The 23,944-nt window shown below is 45.9% G+C and overlaps 1 protein-coding gene across 1 annotated transcript; it reads left to right on the forward strand.

The window, feature by feature from the left end:
* The first annotated feature begins 6,652 nt into the window (after positions 1-6,652).
* Gabarapl2 (gamma-aminobutyric acid (GABA) A receptor-associated protein-like 2) lies at positions 6,653-18,865 on the forward strand. Its single transcript, NM_026693.5, has 4 exons — positions 6,653-6,802; positions 7,110-7,165; positions 8,452-8,624; positions 18,265-18,865. Exons 1-4 carry the CDS (start codon positions 6,769-6,771, stop codon positions 18,353-18,355), a joined length of 354 nt encoding a protein of 117 aa, NP_080969.2. The 5' UTR covers positions 6,653-6,768; the 3' UTR covers positions 18,356-18,865.
* The last annotated feature ends 5,079 nt before the right edge of the window (positions 18,866-23,944 follow it).

Raw genomic sequence — 23,944 nt, forward strand, 5'->3', positions numbered from 1 at the left:
CTGAAGACAGCTACAGTGGTGTACTTACATATAATAAATAAATCTTAAAAAAAAAAAAAAGAAAGCAACTGTAATGATATTTTCACTCACCAAAGTCTGTGTCAATTGTACAAAATCAGACGTGCATAGATGTTGACATCACCCCATAGATCATCTATTAACTCATGACATAAGGATGGTTGATGTAGCTTAGTTGGTAGAGGGCTAGCCTACTATACAGGAAGCCCTGAGTTCATCTCCAGCACTTCATTAAACCAGGCACCTTGGCCCACATCTGTAACACTAACAACTCTTCAGGTGAAGACAGAAGGATCAGAAGTCCAAGGTCATCTTTAGCTACATTGTGAGTTTGAGACCAGCCAGAGATACTGGAGACTTTGTTTCAATGCAAAAACTCCATTGAGGTTCATACTGAAGTCGGGACATTCCTATAACAAGGCCACCGTCCTAGAACCAGGTACTTTTGTCTTCAAGGTTAATGCTTTCACTATGCCCCATAGCAGGAAAGATAGAAAACAGGAAACAAACCCCCTGATTATTTAAAGGTTAGAACAAAAACAAAAAATAAAAGGCCGGGCGTAGTGGTGCACGCCTTTAATCCCAGCACTCAGGAGGCAGAGGCAGGCGGATTTCTGAGTTTGAGGCCAGCCTGGTCTACAAAGTGAGTTTCAGAACAGCCGGGGCTACACAGAGAAACCCTGTCTCGGAAAAAAAAAAAAAAAAAAAAAGGTTAAAGGGTATTTTACTAAATGGCTCCTTCTGTTGTACTTTGTTAGCTATAAACACTGATACTGTCTTCCCCAAAGTTAGCATTAGCTGATCACTTAGGTAAATACTAACACCAATATCTTAACATGGAAGACAGATTTTTACCTGTTTGGAAGTAGGGTCTTACTATGTAGCCTGTGCTGGCCCTCAATTCTCCTTTCTCCAGGTCCTCTGCAAGAACAATCGGTGCTCTTAACAATTGGGTCATCTCTCCAGCTCCCACCATCTATCTTAATTCTGGAAAGGCTGTCCTCTGACCTCTACATGCCTGTCATGGTGCTCATCTGCATCTATGCACAAATAATGAATAAGTAAATGTAGTGTAACATGTAAGTAAGCTGGAGAGGCCGGTTTTCCAGAGGATCAAGGTTTGACTTTCAGCACCCACACAGGGGCTCAGAGCCAACTGTAACTCCAGTCCTAGGGGATCCAACAGCTTCTGTGGGCACTGCAGACACATGGTCCATAGACACACACGCAGGCAAAACACCCAAACACATGTAGTTAAAATAAAGGTGTTGGCACACAGCTTTGATCCCAGTGTTTAGGAGACAGAGGCAGTCAGATCTCTGAGTTCTAGGCCAGCCTGGTCTACAGAGTGACTTCCAGGACAGCCAAGGCTACAATGAAAAACCTTGTCTCAAAAAATAAATAATAATAATAATAGGAAATATAAATGTATTTTTAAATTAAAAAATAAAAACTGTGCTTAAATAACCGTTTTGGAATGGCTGAATGTAATGTAGATTCTTTGTGGTGGTTGTTCTCTGAGTAAGAGAATGTTTGCCTCCAAAGAGTCGACAGAAGGAAACATACACTGTCGCTAAGTCACCGGTGAGACAGGGAGGTGACTGTTACGAATTTAGAAGTATAAAATGGTTTAGCCTTAGCTGGGTGTGGTGGTGTATACCTTTATTCCCAGCACTGGGGAGGCAGAAGCAGAGACAGAGGGAGGTGGATTTCTGTGAGTCCCAGACCAACCCAATCTACATTGTGTTCTCCTGTCCCTGAAGTTTGCCTCAAAAGATGATAAAGTCATTTCCTTCCAACTATGTATTTCAGATGGGAGTAGGGGGTTCATACCTGAAATCCTAGTGTTTTGAAGGCTGAGACAGGAGGATCAGGTGTTTAAGGCCAAGCTTGGCTACAAAGCAAGCCTGAGGCCAGCCTGGGCTACATGAAACTAGCACAACCATCCAAGCCAGGCTGGTTCAGTAGGAAAGAACACTGGCAGCATAAACAGGAGCTCAGGAAAAAGCCAGATCAGGATGTGTGTGCCTGTAATTTCAGGATGGCTGGGGCTTTTGGTGACTGCTAGACTAGCTCCAGATTCAATAAGAAACCCTGTCTCAGAGGAATAAATGATGTGTGGTAGGGAGAGACCCCTGATATCCTACTGTGACCATCACATCTATACACGTGGGCACAGGCATCCACATACATGAATGTATAAACCACAAGCATAGGAATTCAAGTCCAGTCTTGGCTATATTGTCCTGGGATACACACACGAGACCTTGGTCATAAACAAAATTAAAGAAAACATCCAAACAGCATCACCACCAACAGTAAAAACAAACAAACAAACAAACAAACAAACAAACAAACAAACAAAACGGAATGGAACCCTTAGTTCTTTTTGTATCCACCACAGGAGCTCCTCCTTGGAGTCTTGGGTCAGGTTAGCACTCCTGCCTCAAGACTGGCCAGCATTTCTTTTGCCTAGTCACTTCCTAGTTCTTTCCTTGAGCCTGTATTTTCTTTCCTTGGCTTTGTGCTGGCCCCTGGCTGTCTTACACTGTCCATGTCTGCCTCTGTCTCCATCATCCTAAGTCCATCCTGCCTGACTTAATGGTCTGCCATGATGGTTGATCTACCTCCTACTGCTCCACTCACCTCCTCCGTTTGCTGCCCCCATGTAGAAGGCATCCAGTGCCTTAGAATATTTGAGAAAGCTAAATGCAATGACCAACACATGGATGCTTTAATGAAGGATGAACCAAAAGAAAAAAAGGTACCATCTGAGCAAATAAGACAGAAAGACATTGCTCCTCATCATAGTTGTCGTGGGACGTGCCTGCCTATTGGGTGATGAACAGTGGGTTTCTCCCTAGGAAGTGTACTTAGCTCTTACATGCTTTTAAGGGATAGACACAGGTCTTGGACTGGGATAGTGTAACCAAACCAGCTCAGTCAGTCAACAGTTTCTCCAGGGCAGGAATGAGGATTAAAAAGAGAAAAAGACAATTAGACAACACTGTAGCATGACCCCAGCCAGTTCAGAGGCTGAGATGCTTTTATTTTTTTCCCAATCTGCTTTTTTACCATTTTAATTACATGCAAGTAAAAAGGTCAGTTCTAGGTTAAGGAACAAACAAGACAATAAACACAAATAGTCAAGGAACGAGCAAGGCAATAAACAATGTCCCAAGATCACTTTTTCTAAGGGCTAATCAGGGTGACCAAGATAGCAGAGCCTACTTCCCCATCCTAACCCAAAATCATATTCATGCCTGAGGCCTACTTCTTTGTTCTAGCCCCAAATCAGATTCAGGCCTGAGCTTACTTCCCTGTCCTGGCTCAATGTCAAATTCCTCCCTTTAGCACACTTCCTTGTCCTGGTCCAATGTCAAAGTGCCCCCCACTCCCACTCCTGTGCGCCAAGTGGCCCCAAAAGCTCTCCACAATAATGACCAGCTTTGAAAAATTTCTCCCTCACTCCCTTTCTGCAGTTGGAGATTCGAACTAGGGGTTTTGTGTATAGTAGGAAAGTACTCTACAACTGAGCTAAACTTCAGCCTCTTAAGCCTGTTTTTTTTGTTTTTGTTTTTAAGGCAAGATTTGTCTGTGTAGCCCTGGCTGTCCTGGAACTCATTTCTTAGACCAGGCTGTCCTTGAACTCAGAGAGATAGGATCTGCCTACCTCTGTCTCCTGAGAGCTGGGGTTAAAGGTGAGCCCCATCACTGACCGGTTCACTTCTTTTCTTTCATTACAAGGGTCCTAGGGACAAAACTCAAGGGTCCTTAGTCTTGGCAGCAGATATTATTACCTGAGTCATCTCACCAGCCCCTGAGAAATAGATTTGAAACAGGATGGTTTTCAACCCAATGATACCAGAGGATGACCTTGAATTCCCAACTCTCCTGCCTCCACATTGATTGACTTTGCAGGTGAACAGGGCATAGAGGTACACACTTTTGTTGTTGTTTTTTGTTTGTTTTTTTTTTTTTTTTTGTTTTTGAGACAGCTTTTCTCTGTGTAGCCCTGGCTGTCCTGGAACTCACTTTGTAGACCAGGCTGGCCTAGAACTCAGAAATCCGCCTGCCTCTGCCTCCCAAGTGCTGGGATTAAAGGCATGCACCACCATGCCCGGCTGAGGTACACACTTTTAACCCTAGAGAGAGGCAGGTGATTTCTGAGTCCAAGGTCAGACTGGTCTACAAAGGGAGTTCCAGGACTGCCAGGGCTGTTCTACAGAGAAACCCTGTCTCAACAAACAAAACAAAAAGCCAGGCGTGGTGGCTCATGCCTTTAATCCCAGCACTGGGGAGGCAGAGGCAGGTGGATCTCTGAGTTCCAGGCCAGCCTGGTCTACAAAGTGAGTTCCAGGACAGCCAGGGCTACACAGAGAAACCCTGTCTCGAAAAACCAAAAAAAAAAAAAAAAAAAAAAAAAAAAAAAAAAAAAAAACCAAAAAAAAAAAACCCCAAAAAAACAAAAGAAACAAACAAACAAACAAACAACTGAGATTTCAGGTATAAACCTCCAGGCTGGTTTATGTGTTTCTAGGGATTGAACCCAAGGCTTCAGGCATGCTGTCCTCTACTGGCTAAGCTAAATCTCCAGCTAGTGATTTCTTTCCCGTCTCTCTCTTTCTTACATTGGGGATTAAATCCAGGCCTGGGTGTGCTCCATCTCTGAACTACACTCCCAGGTTAACCTGATCGTTTAAAAAAAATGTCTGAATGAGTTGGGCGTGTCGGCAAAGTTCTTTAGTTCCGGGAGCTCAGGAGGCAGAGGCAGGCAGATCTCTGAGTTCTAGGTTATCTTGCCCTGCAGAGTGATTTCCTGGACAGCCAGGACTAAATTGAGAAGCCCTATCTTGAAAAAAAAAAAAATGCTTGAATGCATTACAGATCTTCTTAAAAGCTCTTGTTACCTGATGGTAAAAGTCACAGTTGTGCAACTCAAAACACCGGTTTGTTCCAGATCTTTCTGACCCTTATCTCGTCCCACTCCTTCTCATTTCTTTAGCCACTTGGGGTCCCCTGTGTTCCTGGCAGTTGACAATTTCTGTAGTAGCCCTCCACCCCAGCAGTGCTTCATGTTCTTGTCATCCACTGTTTTACTTTTCTAAATGTCACCTGTCATCACCTGACATTTAGTTTCTGTTCCCAAGGCACAAAAGCTCTGCTACAGCAGGGGTGTTGTTTGTTTTGCTCCATGGATTTCTCCCAGTCTCCAGAACAGCACTGTGTTATGTCTGCAACATAACACTCAATGCATTTTTTGTTTTGCAGAAGACAAACACCTAGTTGCTCAGACACAGTCTTTTTTTTTTTTTTTTTTCCAGACAGGGTTTCTCTGTGTAGCCCTGGCTGTCTGGGAACTCACTCTGTAGACTAGGCTGGCCTTGAACTCAGAAATCCACCTGCCTGCCAAGTACTGGGATTAAAGGCATGGGCCACCACACCCAGCTAACACAAAGTTTTAAAAGTTCTTTAAATTAAATTTTTTTTTCCTTAAGATTTTCATTATCTTCCCTGCATCTGGGTGTGTATGTGTATGGAGGCTTGCCACAGTGAATGCCTTGAGGCCAGAAGATAACCTTTGTAAACAGGTTGTCCTCCATCACTTGGGTCCTCAGGATTGAACTCCGTCTGGCAGGCTTGGCACCAAGCGTTTTTACCTGCTGGGAACTGAGTCTCTCCCCTCCCCCCAGTGGAAAATAACAAATACTTTCAGAATGAAGTTATAGCCACAGCATCTATCAGGAATTTCAACTGTAGGGAATGATTGATGACAAGGTTCAAACACTGGCTCTACAGATGCGGCAGATCATATAAGCACGTGGTCAGGTGGCCGATTAACTGCATATTCATGTTCTGTGTTCACCAGTGCATAAACAGATGGTGACCCAGAGCCGACTTCCTGGATGACTATGCTACGACTTGGACAGGGGTGGAACCTCGAGGCTTGTGCCTAGGGCAGGTGACACCCACAGCTCAGGGTTAGTGCCGAGCCACTCCCACTGCCAGCTCCTTCTCCTAGGGTGTCTTATGACCAGCTCTCCCAGGAATCCTCCCCGCCTGACACTGGCACTTCGCCTCTGACAGTTTCCGATAAAGAATCTCTGTGATCAGGGATATTCCGTTGACTAAATGAGTATGTGTGGTACTTGTTCATAAGTGTTCATGAATGTTTAAAATATGTATTCGTGAGTGGGAAGTGAGATTTGTTTAAATCAAATTTTAGGTGCAACAACTCCTATACTAGACCTCTAGGTGGTCACCAGTACTCGTTGCACACAGCGCTTGGAACAGGTTATCCCTCCATGCCGAGCTCCCGCCTTCTCACCCAGCCAAAAATTAATATTCATTTCTCCTTAAGCCCCAGACTTCCCCTTCCAGAGCCCTTTACAAGCGTTCCAAGCTATGAGCCATGACCTGCCTGTCATGCACAATCCTGAAACTCCATTCCAGTCACTAATTCCTAAAGTCTCCACTGTCACTCACAGACTTCCCAGCCACCTACGTCAGTCTCCATTCCCAGGAGCGCTCCTAGGTCTCCGCTTAGGCTCCGCCCTCTCACGTAATCGTAGCCTACTGAAGCTCTTACCAGGCCCGCCGGAAGCCCCGCCCCGGGAGGTTGCTAGGCTCCGGCAGCCGGAAGTCCCGCCTGTGGAGTAGTCGTCGCTGCCGCCGCCGCCTCCGTTGTTGTTGTGGTCGCTTCGCCGAAGTCCGCGGCTCGAAGAGCCGGCTCCGTCGCTTCCCGTCGCCATGAAGTGGATGTTTAAGGAGGACCACTCTCTGGGTAAGCGCGGTCGGCCTGCGGGGCCCCAGATCGCGGCCCCTCCCCCACTCCCGCCGCCCTGCCGGGCCCGCTGGGTCGCCAAGGCCCCGGCATCCTGGCGCCTCCCACGGACCCGTGTCGCCCTACGTGGATCTCGCTGGGAGTTCCTGAGGGGATCTGTGGCGAGGGACTCCGGGGCTAGGACTCGGGGCGTACGCACGCAGGCAGGTTGCGGGCGGAGAAGGGCGGACAGGAAGAAGGGGTTCCGGCAGCGGCGGCCCTGCTGTCCGGCAAGTGCGAATGTCAGCCTGGTTTTCTTCTTCCCCAGAACACAGATGCGTGGAATCCGCGAAGATCAGAGCGAAGTACCCCGACCGAGTTCCGGTGAGTGTGGACTCCCCGCCCCCTCACCCCGCTGTCACCCTTAGCGTCTAGGAGAGGTGTCGGGCGGGCGCGCTAGGCCGTGCAACAGTTGAGAACTTAAGGTCTCAAGGTGTAGCCCAGAGACCGAGGACAGCCTGGGGTTCCGCCGGCCCAAGCTTGGGGCTTAAGGGGCTGGTGCTGTCCAGGGGCACCAGTGCTGAATCTCCCGATCTAGGGCAGCAAGCTGCTTGCAGCCTCTCGGCTCCCTCACCAATTATGTAAGGAACCGTGTTCTAGGACAGGGCAACAGGTCACTGCCACTTTGGGGAATGATGGTGGAGGGAGACTGGCATTTGGGGTTGGATACGGTAGCATCCTTTCAAGGTAGTCATCTTTAACGCTGGACCTTTAACTTCGAGTTTCTCTTTACCCTGATTCTGCCATCCTTGTTTGACTAACAAATCTGAAATGCTCTCGTTTTGCCTCTAATCAATAAGTATGTTGCTTTATTTCTGCTTTCTGCCCTAGTTGGGGCGATCGTTTCTGATATCACTATTGATTTTTGAAGGACATAAAGTCTTACTATTGTAGTGCTTTGCTTGTAAACAGTCCCTTTGAGAAGCAGGAGGATAAATGTTAACTGTTCAGAGAGAAGCAACAGGCCAAATGAAAATGTCGGCTCTTGGGTGGCTGTAGTTGTATAGCTTTGCCCTTAGTTCATCCATTTCTTTCCAGTGTTGTTGGGGATTGGAATGCTCTAACAGGGTCTATCTATGGATCAAAAGATGACAGATGAAACCCTAGCCAGATCAATCTTTTCATCGGCCTAGATAAAATGTTAGAGAGCTACCCTTGCAGTGGGGTGGCACGTGCCTTCAGTCCCAACATTCAGGGGTCAGAGGCAGCTGATCTCAGAGTTTGGGGACAGCCTGGTCTACAGTTCCAGGACATCTGGGACTAACAGAGAGACCCTGTCTCTGGAAGAAGATAGAAAGCTTTGTAGCTGTGCTTCTCTTACAAACGCTGAGATCAGAAATGAGGAATATCAGTCAGCTCTGGGCCTCCAGAGCGGGGCTTCTTGAGCTGTGGGCATATTGATTTACTCATCTGTGCCGTTTCCCACACACTGCCTTGTCCACACTCTGCTCATCAGACTGGAGCAATCAAGCCCTGTGGGTAAGTGCTGGAGCTCGCTCTCCCTCGCCGTCCCTCTCACAGTGCTGGGAACCAGGTAGCAGCCTTTGTGGATTCCAGGCAAAAGTTGCTCTGTGGAGGACTGGCCTGAGCTTCTGACCCGTCTTTCCCAGGTGATCGTGGAAAAAGTCTCGGGCTCTCAGATTGTTGACATAGACAAGAGGAAGTACTTGGTCCCCTCGGACATCACTGTGGCTCAGTTCATGTGGATCATCAGGAAAAGGATCCAGCTTCCCTCCGAGAAGGCCATCTTCCTGTTTGTGGACAAGACAGTCCCACAGTCCAGGTAAGAAGTGTTTGCTAGCTGGGCCTGTGGCTTGGAAATCCATTCGCCGCTTATAAAACTCAAACCATAGGAGGTGTTCTTAGTACAACTTCTTCCTTTCCTTTTCCTTCCTTCCTTCCTTCTTTCCTTCCCTCCCTCCCTCCCTCCCTTCCTCTCTTTCCCTATCCCTCCCTCTTTCTCTCTTTTGGTTTTTCAAGATAGTTTATTTCCTCCTTTTTTTAATTAGATATTTTCTTTATTTACATTTCAAATGTTATCCGGAAAGTTCCTTATACCTCCCCCCATGCCCTGCTCCCCTACCCACCCACTCACACTTCTTGGCCCTGGCGTTCCCCTGTACTGAGGCATATAAAGTTTGCAAGACCAAGGGGCCTCTCTTTCCAATGATGGCCAACTAAGCCATCTTCTGCTACATATGCAGCTAGAGACACAAGCTCTGGGGGTACTGGTTAGTTCATTTTGTTGTTCCACCTATAGGGTTGCAGACCCCCTTCAGCTCCTTGGGTACTTTCTCTGGCTCCTCCATTGGGGCCCCTATGTTCCATCCTATAGATGACTGTGAGCAGCATCCACTTCTGTATTTGCTAGGCACTGGCATAGCCTCACTGAAGCTATATCAGGGTCCTTTCCGCAAAATCTTTCTGGCATATGCAATAGTGTCTGGGTTTGGTAACTGATTATGGGATGGATCACTGGGTGGGGTAGTCTCTGGATAGTCCATCCTTTTGTCTTAGCTCCAAACTTTGTCTCTAACTCCTTCCATGGGTGTTTTGTTACCTATCCCAAGGATGAATGAAGTATTCACACGTTGGTCTTGCCTCTTGATTTTTCTTGTTTTGCAAATTGTATCTTGGGTATTCTAAGTTTCTGGGCTAATATCCACTTATCAGTGAGTGCATATCAAGTGACTTTTGTGGGTTGTTTCTTTTATGTAGCCTTGGTTGTCCTTGAACTTTTAAACCAGGCTGACCTTGAACTCATCCTGCTGCCTCCCTGGAATTGAAGGCATGAGCTACCACACCCAACTTTTTTTTCCGAGACAGGGTTTCTCTGTGTAGCCCCAGCTGTCCTGGAACTCTGTAGACCAGGCTGGCCTTGAACTCAGAAATCCACCTGCCTCTGCATACCAACTGCTGGGATTAAAGGCGTGCTCCACCACACCCAGCTACTTTCACTTTTAAAAAATTTTTATTCCACACCCAACTCTTAATTTGCATATCAATAGCTTTAGGGGATGGCTAAGGGCATTTATGTTTGAATTAATTTTAAGAGTATCTGGTGTTATTTGATGTATATGGGTGTGTGCTTGTATCTGTGTAAAGTTCAGAGGACAACATCTGGAGTTGATTCTCTTCCACATTAGCACTCAGGTTGTAAGGCTTCCTGACTAGAGCTTTTACTTTAAGCCTTCTAGCATACATCTGGAGACAGGGTCTCTCACTGAACCTTGAGCTTACTGATCTAAACATAGGTCCACTTGCTCACAGAGTAAGTCATCTCCCCAGACCCAGATCTGGACTTTAACATGCACCCAGAAGTTGACTAAGATACCCTGTGTTGACCTGGCCTCCACACACACATGTGCAAACCCCATGCCCTCAACAAATTACTCCTCAAATCCTTCACAACTTTTTTGGCCATAAGCCATAGGTAGAACTGAGGCCTGCGATGAGGGTCTCATCTATTTTTTTTTTTTTTACAGATTTATTTATTTTATCTGTATGAGTACACTGTAGGTGTCTTCAGATACACCATAAGAGGGCATTAGATCTCATTACAGATGGTTGTGAGCCACCATGTGATTGCTGGGAATTGAACTCAGGACTTCTGGAAGAGCAATCTGTGTTCTTAACCCCTGAGCCATCTCTCCAGCCCTGGGTCTCATTGATTCATTTAAACTGTTTCCTTTTCTCTCTACCAGGGACCAGAATTTAGGCAGGGGCCATGTAGCTCACAGCCTGTTTTTAACTCCCCTGGGGAAGGAAAATCGACTAGCTTGGCTGAGACTTGGTTACTCCTTTCCCATTAATGACTGGGCATTTAAAACCCTGAGTCATATTTCAGCTTTCATGTGTCTCCCCAGTGGGGATTCCTTGTTACATCTAATTTAGTGACCTAAACTAGCTAGGGGGCTAGCCTAGTTTGTAGGAACAAGATTCACTGAGAACTACAAAAGATGCCAGATGTGGTGGCATACTGGACCACATGCACACACATACGCATACACACACACACAGCTCTTAGTTTGATTGGGAATTAAAGAATTCCTATACAGTGACCCTGGGCTCTACAGTGACTCTATCAAAAAAAAGGAAGGAAGGAAGGGAGAGAGAGAGAGAGAAAGAGAGAGAGAGAGAAAGAAAGAAGAAAAGAAAAAGTTCCAAAAGAGAGCTAAGTCAAATTTTATATCTTATTTCTATTAAGGTGAAAGATTGGCTATTGTCTTGGTACTGTTTCTTTGTAAATCTTTGTACTATCTATTTCTGGTCTCTGGTAGAGAGGAAGTTCGGGAGAATAGCAGAAGCTTCAGACAAGCCAATAAATACTTGGCCTGAGGGGATAGGAAAGCCAGAGCCTGAAGACTCAGAGCCTGAGCCACTGGGTGCTACCTTTCTGTGCCACCTATAGCTCTGGAGGTCTTGTCATCCCTCTGCCTCTCTCAGCCTTCATTCAGAGGCTCTTGGGCACTTTGTTGATGGCTGTGCACTTTATTTTACCAGGAGGAAGCTGGGGCATCTGTGGGGCCACTCTGCTCCCCTTAAGGTAGAAGGAAGTAAATCCTTGATGGATTCCAGACCTTGCATGGCACCTTGGTGATCCTGCTTTCCTACCTCTGGAGAGGAAGTAGGACACGAGCAGCAGTGGCACTGGTTTAGTGTCCTTAGTGCCTGTCCTCTGGCACTAAGTGGGGACCCAGGTCAGGGCCTTGTCTTGCCAGGCAAGTGTTCTACTAAGCCATGCACTCAGCTCTAGAAGGGAACGGCTCAGGCCTCTCTAATGGACCCTAATGTCTAGGGATGGGAATGGCTTCTGTGTCTCCTCACCCTTCTCCTGTTGTCCCTGAAGTATAAATCGATTGGAAGTGAAGTGGTGCGACAGAGGTCACATCAGAGCCGTTTTCACTCCAGGTTCTTTCTAGAAAAACACGAGACCATTTTTATTTCTTCTATTTGCCTTTCTAGTCTGCTGAGTCTACCCTAAAGCAGGTTACATTCGACTGAAGTGATCTAGGGCCTAGTGATCAGACCCCAGAAACCAAATTCTGGTTCCTCAGGACAGAGCATGAAGGCCTTTAGTACTTAAGGTCCCAGTTACTGACTTTTTGCCCTACAGGCTAATCTGTATTTCTTTGGGGGTTTTAAAAAATATTTGTTGCTGGGCTGTAGTGGTGCATGCAAGTGGGTCTCTGTAAGTCCCATACAGCCTCGTGAATTCCAGGATAGCCAGGGCTACGTAGAAAGACCTTGTATTAGACAAAAAGAAAAGGTTTTAGAGCCAGGGCAGTGCTGACTGCACGCCTTTAATCCAAGCACTTTGGGGAGGCATAGGCAGGTGAATCTCTGAGTTCAAGGCCAGCCTGGTGAATTTTAGGGCAACTAAGGCTACACAGAGAAATCCTGTCTTAGAAAAACCAAACAAATGAAAACAAAGCAAAATGTATTTGTGGGCCAGGTTTGGGGTAGTAGACACTTGTAGTTCCAGTTCTTAGCAGGCTGAGGCAGGAGCAGGCTACCTTGGAGAATATAGTTGAGGCCTCCTCCAAAAATCAAATCCCAAACCCAAACTGGAGAATAATCAAAAGAGGCACGTGGCATTTCAGACCCATGCAAATGTCACTATCCATCAGAGCCCAAAGGGAAGTACAGCAGGGTCTCTTGCCTAAAGCTGTGGTGACTCAGCTTCACCATCTCCTCAAAGTCTGGCAGTTTCCTTAGGGAACCCCGGAGCCTCCGACATTCATGCCATGCTTGCAGCTTGCACAGTGGCTGGGGAGATGAGCAGAGAGAGAAAAGGAATCTAGGCGTGCAGGAGCCCTGGTCCTTCTGCCATGATTGACAGGCTGCAGAGGGGCAGTGGTGCTTGAGGTTGAATAGAGTGCATCGGTTATGGGGAGAGCTGAGCCCTGGGCTAAGCACGGAGAGTCTCGGGTTAGTATTGTAGTTTTGAATACAGATGCTGTATACACAAAGAGGCAAGCCTGAAGGGGTTGTCCTTTGTTTTTTGAGTTACTGTTGTTTTTTGTGGTTTTTTTTTTTAAAGTGAGATCTCAAAAAAAAAACAAAACAAAAACAGCCAGGCGGTGGTCACACACGCCTTTAATCCCAGCACTTGGGAGGGAGAGGCAGGTGGATTTCTGAGTTCGAGGCCAGCCTGCGCAGTGAGTTCCAGGACAGCCAGGGCTACACAGAGAAACCCTGTCTGGAAAACAACCACACACACAAAAAAAGATATCTCAGCTGCCTTTTCTTTCTCTCCTGTTTTTGAGACTCTCTACATACCTCTTAGTTGTCCTAGAACCCAACATAAAGGCCAGGCCAGGCCTCAACTGCCTGTTTGATGTAATATTAGAAAGTTGAATTCTACCTGAGTGCTTACATCAAGAATCTGGCTGAGCACAGAAGAGGAACTATGCCTTCATGCAGGCAGAACTGAGAACGCATTGGTCTACCAGTTTCCCAGGCATGGTAGTAGACGGGAAACCCAGGTCTGCTCTTTGTTTATAGAAGTTTAAAGTAGAGACAGGAAGCTGAGTGTTATGGTGCACATCTTTAGTCCCAGTGCAGGAGACAGGGAGGCAGAGCTCTGAGTTCAAGGCCAGCCTGGTCTACATAGTGGATTCCAGATGGCAGAGCCACATAGACTGTCTCAAAAATAAAACAACAAAAACAAACTAAAAACAGGAGTGTGTTATTGAGTACACATCCTCAGCTTGTTGCCAGCTTGGCCTGGAGAGACCAGTGCTGCTGGAGGTGGCAGTTGGTTGGTTCTCGGTCTTAAAGTCTGGTAAGATGTCTTAGGGACCATCTTGTTGAGAAGTGTGCTTAAACTTAACAGTTGTGATCAATTCTGGGTAAACACTTCTCTCAGAAATGGCTATTGGTCTGGTGAAGGTACCCAGCAGGTAAAGGTGCTTGCTTGGTGGCCTGAGTTTGATCTCTGGAACACACATTGTGGAAAGAGAGAACTGGATCCTACAGATTGTCCTGACCTGTACACACACATAAAAACAATTGTTTTAAAAGAAAAGAAAGGTGTGTTTTAGGAGTGGCAGAAGATGTCAGAGAAACATGTGTCAAGCCGTCCCCACTCAGCTCTGGGTATTTTGGTTTGGGTCCTGTTAAAAGTTCACCTCACAACCAGTGCCTTTCAAGGTTCACCGTGGTGGGCAAAGAGTACCTGCCTTACCCCACTGTCCTCCCTTGCTGAAAGACAGCAAAACACATGAGCTGCACGGCAGATGGCTGGCCAGGTGGTCATCACACCGCCAGCCTATTTATGACTCAGTGTCTCCATGGCCTGCCTTTGGTTCAGAGTTGAAGGCAATTCCACCGTGAGTGGTGCTCACATGAGCCCTAGGTCAGCCTTCCCCAGTTCACAGGACGATAGAGAAGGAAGCTAAAACTAATGCCATAGTGAGTCCCGCACCTGGCTCTTACTGAGACTTGGCGTTACTGTTGGTCAGTTCCTCCACTGGAGAAAGGGTGTTGCCTGGATCTTTGTGACTTGAATGGAGGCACAGGGAGCAAGCAGCCTTTCAGGGAATTAACTGGGATTCTTCTTAGCACTTGAGACATCATCTCACCATAGGTTGGCTCCATGGTTTACATTTGCCATTGGCATTTTCCATTTCTTTCTTTTTTTTTTTTAGAATTATTTATTATATGTACATTTGTACACCATTTCTTACATTTGCCAATTTCGATTTTTCTTCTTTTTTTTAAGAATTATTTATTTTATGTATATGAGTACACTGTAACTGTCTTCAGACACACCAGAAGAAGGCATCAGATCTCATTACAGATGGTTGTAAACCAGCATGAGGTTGCTGGGATTTGGACTCAGGACCTCTGGAAGAGCAGTCAGTGCTCTTAGCTGCTGAGCCATCTCTCCAGCCCTGCATTTTCCATTTCTTTTTTTTTCTTTTTTTTTTGGTTTTTCGAGACAGGGTTTCTCTGTGTAGCCAAGGCTGTCCTGGCACTCACTTTGTAGACCAGGCTGGCCTGGAACTCAGAAATCTGCCTGCCTCTGCCTCCCTAGTGCTGGGATTAAAGGCGTGCGCCACCACGCCCGGGCTTGCATTTTCCATTTCTTTCTTTTTTTTTTAAGATTTACTTATTTATTATATGTAAGTACACTGTAGCTGTATTCAGACACTCCAGAAGAGGGAGTCAGAACTTGTTACAGATGGTTGTGAGCCACCATGTGGTTGCTGGGATTCGAACTCCGGACCTTTGGAAGAGCAGTCGGGTGCTCTTACCCACTGAGCCATCTCACCAGCCCGCATTTTCCATTTCTTAATTCCTGAGAATCAAGAGTTAGAAGGTAGCAGTGCCCCACATCCTCAGCATTGTTCTTTCTAGAGCTCCAGCAGGAGAGTGCATTGTACTGAAGACTTTGGGTGTCTTCTCCATACACCTTAGGTAGGAAGCCTTGAAATTGTGGTTTGGCTTACTTGATCTAACTGTCCAGCGGGTCTGCAGAGCTTGCCTGGCAGGTATGTTAGAGCTGCCTCCGCTTTAGGACTCCTGACCGACCATTCTGATGGCCACCTCAGTGCAAGTGCTCAGGTCTTGTCTCTGAGAGGGAAGGCCATCTGCCCTGAGCTTTATAGAACAGGTCCTAGGCTAACATATGCCTGCCTCTGCTATAAACTATCTCCTACGCAGGGTCAGTATTGCCTGCGTCTGCTTCATTTGAGTGAACTTTTATTGATGGGACATTTGTTAGTCTGTATGAGGCACACTGTTCCACGGAAGATCCTTGCCAAAGGTACAAGGATCTGATGTTAGGTCATTGGGGTTGGCCTACTTCACTGGGTAGTCACAGTACAGGTGGTGGGGCACACTTGGGAGGCAGAGCCAGATGGAACCAAGTTCAAAGCCAGATCTGTTTAGAGTTCAATTTCCAGAATAGCCAGGCTACAGATGGGGTCAGGGGTGGGGGACCTGAGTCCCACCACAAGATTTCATGTCATTCATGGAGATGCTTACAAAGCGCTCTAGAGATCCCAAAGGCAGCTCAGGTTGCCATGAAAATCAACACAGCAGGTTCTCATGAGCCTGCTTCCTCTACCCCAGGACTGGGCTTCCATGGGAATGGCAGGCAAACTTCATGTGGGTCTTAACAATTCTAGAAGCTCCTTAATCCTCAGCAAGTTAAACATGGGTGAACTTGCAAGTGCAAGACCAGCCTGGGCTACATGAGTTGTCATTTCAGCATGTAACCTAACTTGCTTTATTTTGAAATCTTGTGTTTTGCCACTTAGCAAGCCTCAGTTCAGATGCCACATTTCAGTTGCTGGATAAATCTGGTGATTTCTGTTTTAGAAGTAGCTAAATAGGGTTTTCTTCCCTTAACTGTAGGATTTTGATTAGACAATGTGTTCAGAGATGTTTGCCCTCTTTTTGTTATTTAGATTTTAATGTATGTGCATGAGAGTTACCCAAATGTATATATGTGTGCACTGCATGTCTGCTGCCCAGGGAGGTCATTAAAGGATATCAGATTGCCTGGAACTGGAGTTACAGATGGTTGTGAACTGCCCTGTGGGTGGTGGGAGCCTGGGTCTTCTGTAAGAGCTACAAGTGCTCTTAACTGCTGAGCCATCTCTCCAGTGCATCCAGAGTTAGTTCACAAATTCCACATTAAGAGAGCCTCACATAGAGAACTGTTGTGACTGGAAAAGACAACAGGCTTGCTTTCTGTCTGTCTTTCTGTCTTTCCGTCTTTCCGTCTTTCCTTTCTTTCCTTTCTTTCCTTTCTTTCCTTTCTTTCCTTTCTTTCCTTTCTTTCCTTTCTTTCTTTCTTTCTTTCTTTCTTTCTTTCTTTCTTTCTTTCTTTCTTTCTTTCTTTCTTTCTTTCTTTCTTTCTTTCTTTCTTTTGGTTTTTTCGAGACAGGGCTTCTCTGTGTAGCTCTGGCTGTTCTGGAACTCACTCTGTAGACCAGGCTGGCCTCGAACCCAGAAATCCACCTGCCTCTGCCTCCCAAGTGCTGGGATTAAAGGTGTGGGCCACCACTGCCTGGCATAACAACAGATCCATATTTATCCCCCACATTATTACTTACTAATCTACTCACACAGCCATTCATGCTAAGCTTGTAAATGGGGTGGGAAGTGAAAAAGGGAAGCAAAAACTCCCCCTCAATTAATGGGCCGCATCCCTTGTTTACATATGAGTCTCAGTTAAACACCAGCAACAAAGGCCAGGGGTGAATCGAACCCTGAATCTCTTTATTTCCCCATTGGTCCTTGGTATGCAATGCATTTAGTTGTTTTGGAGACAAGGTCTTATGCAGCAAGGCTGGCCTAGAATTTGATAATGGAGCCACAGGTGACCTTGAATTTACAATCCTCCTGTCAGTGTTGGGATTATAGGTTTGAGCCACCATTCCTAGGCTTTTTTATGTAATGTGGGATGGACTGGTGTCTGGTCTGAACCCATGTTGTAACTATACTATTCAAGAACTCTACCAGCTGAGCTGCATCTCTTTTGTGTCCGTATTTAGACAACTTGTGCCACAGCGACTTGTTCTTGGGTCAGATTCTTCCTGCTGGTCCTGGTTGACTTACCACTTGTGCTCATACTTCTTCAGCATGGTCACGTGGCCAGCGCTTGCATGTGGTTGCAGTAGGTGTTACTACTCTCATTGAGACAACTCAGTTTTCCGGCAGTCTGTTTTGCAGCATAAGGCGAGCTGGGCCTCCACCCCCAGGTTTAGTTAAGGAATCCTATTTTTGGAGGTTCTTCGGAAGCTTGAGCAGTCTTATTACATTTTATTCTTTTGAAATAATGGGGATCCAGCCTAGGCCTTCACCCCTGTTGGGCAAGCACTCTACCACTGAAGTACATCCTTGGCCTCGGGAAGGTTTCTTTGGGTCCCAGGTACCGTGGGAGCTTTGCATTGTACATAAGGATCATAGTGTATAAGATCTCTGGGGACTCGAGATTATGGCCTGAGTGTGTTCATAACAAGGATCCACATTTATCTTTGACTTTGAGTCTGAGTTGTAAATATTTAAATAAATACGAAGAGAACCCAACATGTTCCCTGTGACAGTGGGATGATCCTTTCCATCTCCAAGGAGTTGGCTTCCTTACAGGTTTCAACATGAGTGCAGGGATTCTAGGCATGTGCTGGGCCTGCATCCTAATTTGTTGTGATCTCTGCCCTCTTTTTGTGGGCCCTGTGCCTGCTAGGTTAATGTTGTCAGTGAGCCACCGCCACCCCTCAGCCCATCTTCAGTTTTCCTTGCCTCTGTTTTCTTTCCGTAGAGCAGATTGCAGGTCACAGCAGGTACCGGAATTATTTTTACCTCCTAGCCACCAACCACAAAGCGTCCGATCCTTAGGCCTCATTTTTCCTCTTGATACCAGGACTCAATTCTCACTCATTTTTTTTTTTTTTTTCTCTTTCAAGCCTAACTATGGGACAGCTTTACGAGAAGGAAAAAGATGAAGATGGATTCTTGTATGTGGCCTACAGCGGAGAGAACACTTTTGGCTTCTGAGGCCCTTGCTGGGCTAGGTGCGCCCTTCCTGCTTGTGTCTCTTGTAAATAACTGGCTGTTCTCAGTTACTCTGCCAGAGCCTCCACACAGACCTACTAGTGCATTTGTAACTGGATTTATTTCTTAATATATTGGAAGGTTTTGTTTCCTTAGATTAGTAAATTATCATACAGAGTTTTATTTTCAGTTTTCTTTTTGTGCACTGTCCTCATGGCTATTTGCTCCAGGGAACCTGTCCTCTGGGAATCATATTTAATGAAGATATTTCCGTAATGAAGGGAGGTAGGTGTGGTGGTAAAGGGAAAAGGAGGGGCTGATGCATAGTTCTGGATTATGTTGAAAGTGTTAGATGGCTAAGTATTAAAAGCACCCAGATTAAATCCTTAGCAATCAGAACACTTGCTTCACTAGATTTTGCCAACTGCAAATCATGTTGGACTGAGCTAATCTATTCTTCTTTCTGAGACTATTAAGGTAAATAATTAACAATAAAGCCTCCTTATAAAGGCATCACGGTGTGACCATGTCCGTCATTCACCTCCACGAGTCAGGAGTGGCTCCTGCCTGTCAGGCTTGGAGAAGGGCTTGCAGGGGAGAGAGAGGCCTAGCCTAGGATGGGAAGTGCTGGTTGATATCAAAAGGGGATTGGTTTTTCAGTGGTCAATACAGTCAACAGGTTCAGATTTCAGGACTGTAAAAAGGTGTATACTGCAAAGTCTCGCTTTTACCACTTTTTCTGATCTCTGCTGCTTATGGAAAATTGTATGGGTTTCTTCTCAGTATTTGAGTAGCAAAATTTTAAGTATGAATATACTTTTTAAAAATTATTTATTGGTGTTTTGCCTGCACGTGTGTCTGTGTGGGTGCGGTCTGGATTTGGAGCTAGACAGTTGTGAACTGCTATGTGGGTGCTGGGAATTGAACCCAGGTCCTGTGGAAAAGCAGCCAGTACTAGTAATTGAAGAGCTATCTCTCTAGCTCCATGTATACATTTTTTTGTTTACATATGTAAGGCATGTGTGTATGTTAGTAAAGCAGAGGGGGTTGAAGAGATGGCTCAGCAGTTAAGGGCAATGGGTCCTGAGCTTAATTCCCAGCAACCACATGGTGGCTCACAACCGTATATAATGTGATCTGATGCCCTTTCCCTGTGTGCAGGTGTATATGCAGATAGGGCATTCATACAGATAAAAATAAATCTTTCTTTAAAAAAATAAAACATGTACTTACACACTGGATTTTGTTTTGAGACAGGGTTTCACTGTATAGTTCAGGCTGGGCTCCAACTTGTTATCTGCCTTGGTTTGGCTTTCATTAAGTCTTTACTTACATTCTAGCCTGATATACACACGTCCTTTATATGTGCTGTGTTCTTTTGAGACAGGGTCTCTCTATGTAGTCCTAGCTGTCCTAGAGCTTGTAATGAATCAGGCTGGCCTTGAACTCAGATCCTCCCGAGTGCTGGAGTCAAAGGTAGGCACCACCATGCCTGGTACAAACCCTTGTTCTTTAAGGTTCTCGCCAGTCCCTTTAATCTCTCATGACAATAGATGCTTGTTAGGACACAAAAGCATCTTCAAGAAAGTGGCTTTACATCTTCCACAGATGGACTGTGTTTGGTGACTGGTGACTGTAGCCTTACATCAGTCATCAGGATAAGGAAACCAATAGAACCCAGTGAGGGATCTAAGTAAGGGCCTGTAGGGAAAATGAGAATCATAAACTTAATTTTTAAAAGATTTACTTATTTATTAAATGTATATGAGTACATTGTAGTTGTCTTCAGACACCAGAAGAGGGCATTAGATCCCATTACAGATGGTTGTGAGTCACCATGTGGTTGCTGGGAATTGAACTCAGGACCTCTGAAGAGCAGCCAGTGCCCTTAACCACTGAGCCATCTCTCTAGGCCAAGAATGATGAACTTAAGGAATTTGTCTTATTTGATGTGTATGGCTGTTTTGTCTGCATGTATGTCTGTGCACCACTTGTATGCCTGGGGTATCAGATTCCTTAGAACTAACTGGAGTTACAAATGGTTGTGATTTGCCGTGTGGGTCCTCTGGAGACCATGCTCTTAGCCGCTAAGTTATCTCTCCAGCTCCTGCTCTTGGTTTTTTGATGTCTCATTTGTAGCCCCAGCTGGCCTGGGGCTGAAGGGATCACTTGCCTCTCTGCCTCTTGAGTGTCACCAATACCTGTCAAGACCTTTAATTTCACTGTTACCAGGATATATTATTAGCAGGCTAACACAGCTCTCTGATATCTTTCAACTGGAATTGGAAGAAACATTCTTATCACAAAGATCTTGTAGGGTTGTTTTTTTTTTTCCCTAACTTGACTCAAGAAAGAAAGATGTATGTTTGTCTTTGCTGGTAGTGTGAAGCTAGAAGCAAGTAGACCCTTCTCTCGGGTGACCAATGGGAAAGGGAAACTCAGGCCCTTGTTATGGGGCTTCTTGTTTGTGGTCACATGCACCTGTTTTCAAAACAAAATCCCCAAACATTGATTGGATGTACCAAATGAAGACTCAGATGCTGTGGTGAAAGCCACAAGGCTCAGAGAGGCAGAGCACACCCGGCTGAGCCTCCTCCTCCACCAACATCCCAGAAGATGAAAAGCTCCTCCAGGCTGTCTGTCAGCTCCCAGCCCCTCCTTTCTCCTTCCTGGGTTTTCTTATGTTCACTCCTGCCAACTGGCTGCTTCCTCTGCCTCTTTACTTTGTTTAGTTCTTACAGAAAGCTCTTGGGTTTAAGGGTGTGTCTTAGGGCTGAGCCACACCAGAACAAGAAACAGATTTTTACAGTTCACATTCTCAGGGGTTCACACCGTGACCAAATCCTGCAACGTGCAGCAACTTTCTGAGACTGGCCTAGGCTGTAAAAAGGCACTTTATTGTTTGAGTAGCATAGGTTGGTTGGTTCACCGGCTGTAAGCATTATATGATAAGTAAGATTAAACCTCCTTTCTTGGTTTCTTTTCCTGTGTTGACTTCATTCTCAGACAAGTGATGCTTATCTGCTTTGCACCTCTAGTGAGGGAAGAACACTTTTGTGTTTTGACAGTTTTTCTGTCCTGGTATCCCCTCTGTAGACCAGGCTGGTCTCCAAAGATCTGCTTGCCCCTGCCTCCCTGGGATTAAAGGAATATACCACTACTGCCCTTCTAGTACAAACCAAAGTTCCTTGGACTGGGTGTGGTAGCATATACCTTTAATTCTGGAAGCAGAGAGACTGATACCTGAGTTCAAGGCCAGCCAGGATCAGGAGCTAGTTTCAGGGCATCCAGAGTTATATAGAACAAGATTTTTTTTTTTTTTCTGAGACAGGGTTTCTCTGTGTAGCCCTGGCTGTCCTGGAACTCAATTTGTAGACCAGGCTGGCCTTGAACTCAGAAATCCACCTGCCTCTGCCTCCCGAGTGCTGGGATTAAAGGCGTGTGCTATCACGCCCAGAGTTATATAGAAGAACCATTTGTGTGTGTGTGTGTGTGTGTGTGTGTGTGTGTGTGTGTGTGTGTGTGTGTGTGTGTGTGTGTGATTCTTGGAAGGCTGAGGCAGGGGTTATCATTGAGGCCAAGTTGGATCGACAGACCATTTCTCAAAAGTCCCTTGAAGGACTCTGGCCTTGGGCCATAAGCAGTCCTGCTTGGGATGGCAAGTCTCCTTCGGAAGAGAAGAGCAGAAGGGAGACGTAGCTTTCCTTTTCGTCTATTTCTGTTCTAACCACAAACCCACAAATGCACCTGGGAAGAAGCAGCATGACAAATCTCCAAAGGCAAGTGTCACTGAAGCTGACTAGATTTCTTTCTTTTTCTGTTTTTTTTTTTTTTTTGTTTTGTTTTGTTTTGTTTTTCGAGACAGGGTTTCTCTGTATAGCCCTGGCTGTCCTGGAGCTCACACTGTAGACCAGGCTGGCCTCAAACTCAGAAATCCACCTGCCTCTGCCTCCCAAGTGCTGGGATTAAAGGCGTGCGCCACCACTGCCCAGCTGACTGTAGATTTCTTAAAGGCATCTCATATCCCAGGTTGGTCTCTAGCTTACTAAGTAGCCAAGGACTACCTTGAATTCTGTCCCTCCTGAGTGCTAGGGTTACAAGCAGGTACCATCACATTTGGAATGGAGCCCAGGGCTTGCACTTGGGGCGAGCACTCTCCCAATTTAGCTACATCCTTAACCCTGTTTTTGAGTTTAAGTAAGTAGTTCATGGCTATCATATACGGAGCACCTATTGGATACCAGATGATTGATAGACATTACCATGTTTTTTTCCAAAACGCCTGTAAGGTAAGAGTCTAGTTTTCAGACATTGTAGAGGTGACAGAACTGAGACACCAAATGAGACTTAGGAAGAATAACCGTGTTCAGTCATCCCCTGCTTGTTCCTATTACAATGTCCCCAAGAAGACTTGGCCCTGTTTAGACTACCTAACAGCCCATCTGTGCAGTAGTGAGCTGTTTAACCATGTGGACTCGACAGGATTATACTGTGCAGGACGTGGGGCACAATCTGAGGAAAGGGTCATCCCAGCCTGTCTGAGCTTACAAAGACACTTGTCAGTGCCACGGTTGGAAGTGTTGAAAGGGAGGGGCTGTTGATGGAGAGTGTACTTCAGCGGACCCAGGTTCGGTTACCAGTAGGTGGCTTATGGCGTCTCACACCTCTGGACTCTTCAAACTTACCAGCATTTATATGCACACACACATAATTAAAGGTAAAAATCAAACTGTAAAGACAGTGTTGAAACAGCAGGAGAACATCAGCTGCAAAGCCCACCGTTTGGGTTGGAGAGGTGTCTTGGGTAGGAGAACATACCACTCTACCAGGAGATCCTAGTTTGGTTCCCAGCACCCACACAGGGCAGCTCACAACTGCTTGTAACTAGCCTCGGGGGACCCAGGGCCCACTTTTGGCCTCTAACAAACCCTCTCCCCCATGTCCATGAAAAAATTAAAATCTGTAGGGATAGGAGACATGGCTCTGCAGGTAAGAGCATTGGCTGCTCTGGCTGAGGACCTGGGCTTGCTTCCAAGCACCCATGTGGTGGCTCACAAATTATCTGTAATTCCTGTTTCAGAGGCTCCAAAATGTACACACAAGGTGCACAGACATACATAGAGGCAAAACACCCATACATACAAAATTTTAAAAATCTAGGCTGTGCCTACTGCCTAGGGTTTATAATTCCAGCTACTCGAGACAGAGGGTCAGAAGTCCAGCCTATGGTTATGGAGTGAGGCTTTGTCTCAAAATTACTATTTTTTTAAAGTAGAGTTCCGGGGATACAACTGAGATGTAGATGCCTCTAGGCATGAAACCCTAAATTAAAAAAAAAAACTGTGGGGGCTGGAGAGAGGGCTCAGCGGTAAAGAGCCTTACTTCTCTTGCAGAAGGTCTGGGCTTGGGTCCCAGCACTCACAAGATGGCATGGAGACACCTGTCACTCCATCCTCTGGTCTCAGGTACCAGGCACCCATAAAGTACACATATATGTAGGCAAAACATTTATATACAAAAAGTTGGGGGTTTTTTTTGTTTTGTTTTTTCGAGACAGGGTTCTCTGTTTAGCCCTGGCTGTCCTGGAACTCA

This window comes from Mus musculus, chromosome 8 (assembly GCF_000001635.26).
Source record: "Mus musculus strain C57BL/6J chromosome 8, GRCm38.p6 C57BL/6J".
Lineage (NCBI taxonomy): Eukaryota > Metazoa > Chordata > Mammalia > Rodentia > Muridae > Mus > Mus musculus.

What these genes read in the sequence shown, in the direction of transcription:
- Gabarapl2 (NM_026693.5), top strand. Translation starts at nt 6,769, where the DNA reads ATGAAGTGGATGTTTAAGGAGGACCACTCTCTGG. An exon ending in AGTACCCCGACCGAGTTCCG is followed by an intron (nt 7,166 to 8,451) that starts GTGAGTGTGGAC and finishes CGTCTTTCCCAG; the next exon opens with GTGATCGTGGAAAAAGTCTC. An exon ending in AAGACAGTCCCACAGTCCAG is followed by an intron (nt 8,625 to 18,264) that starts GTAAGAAGTGTT and finishes TTCTCTTTCAAG; the next exon opens with CCTAACTATGGGACAGCTTT.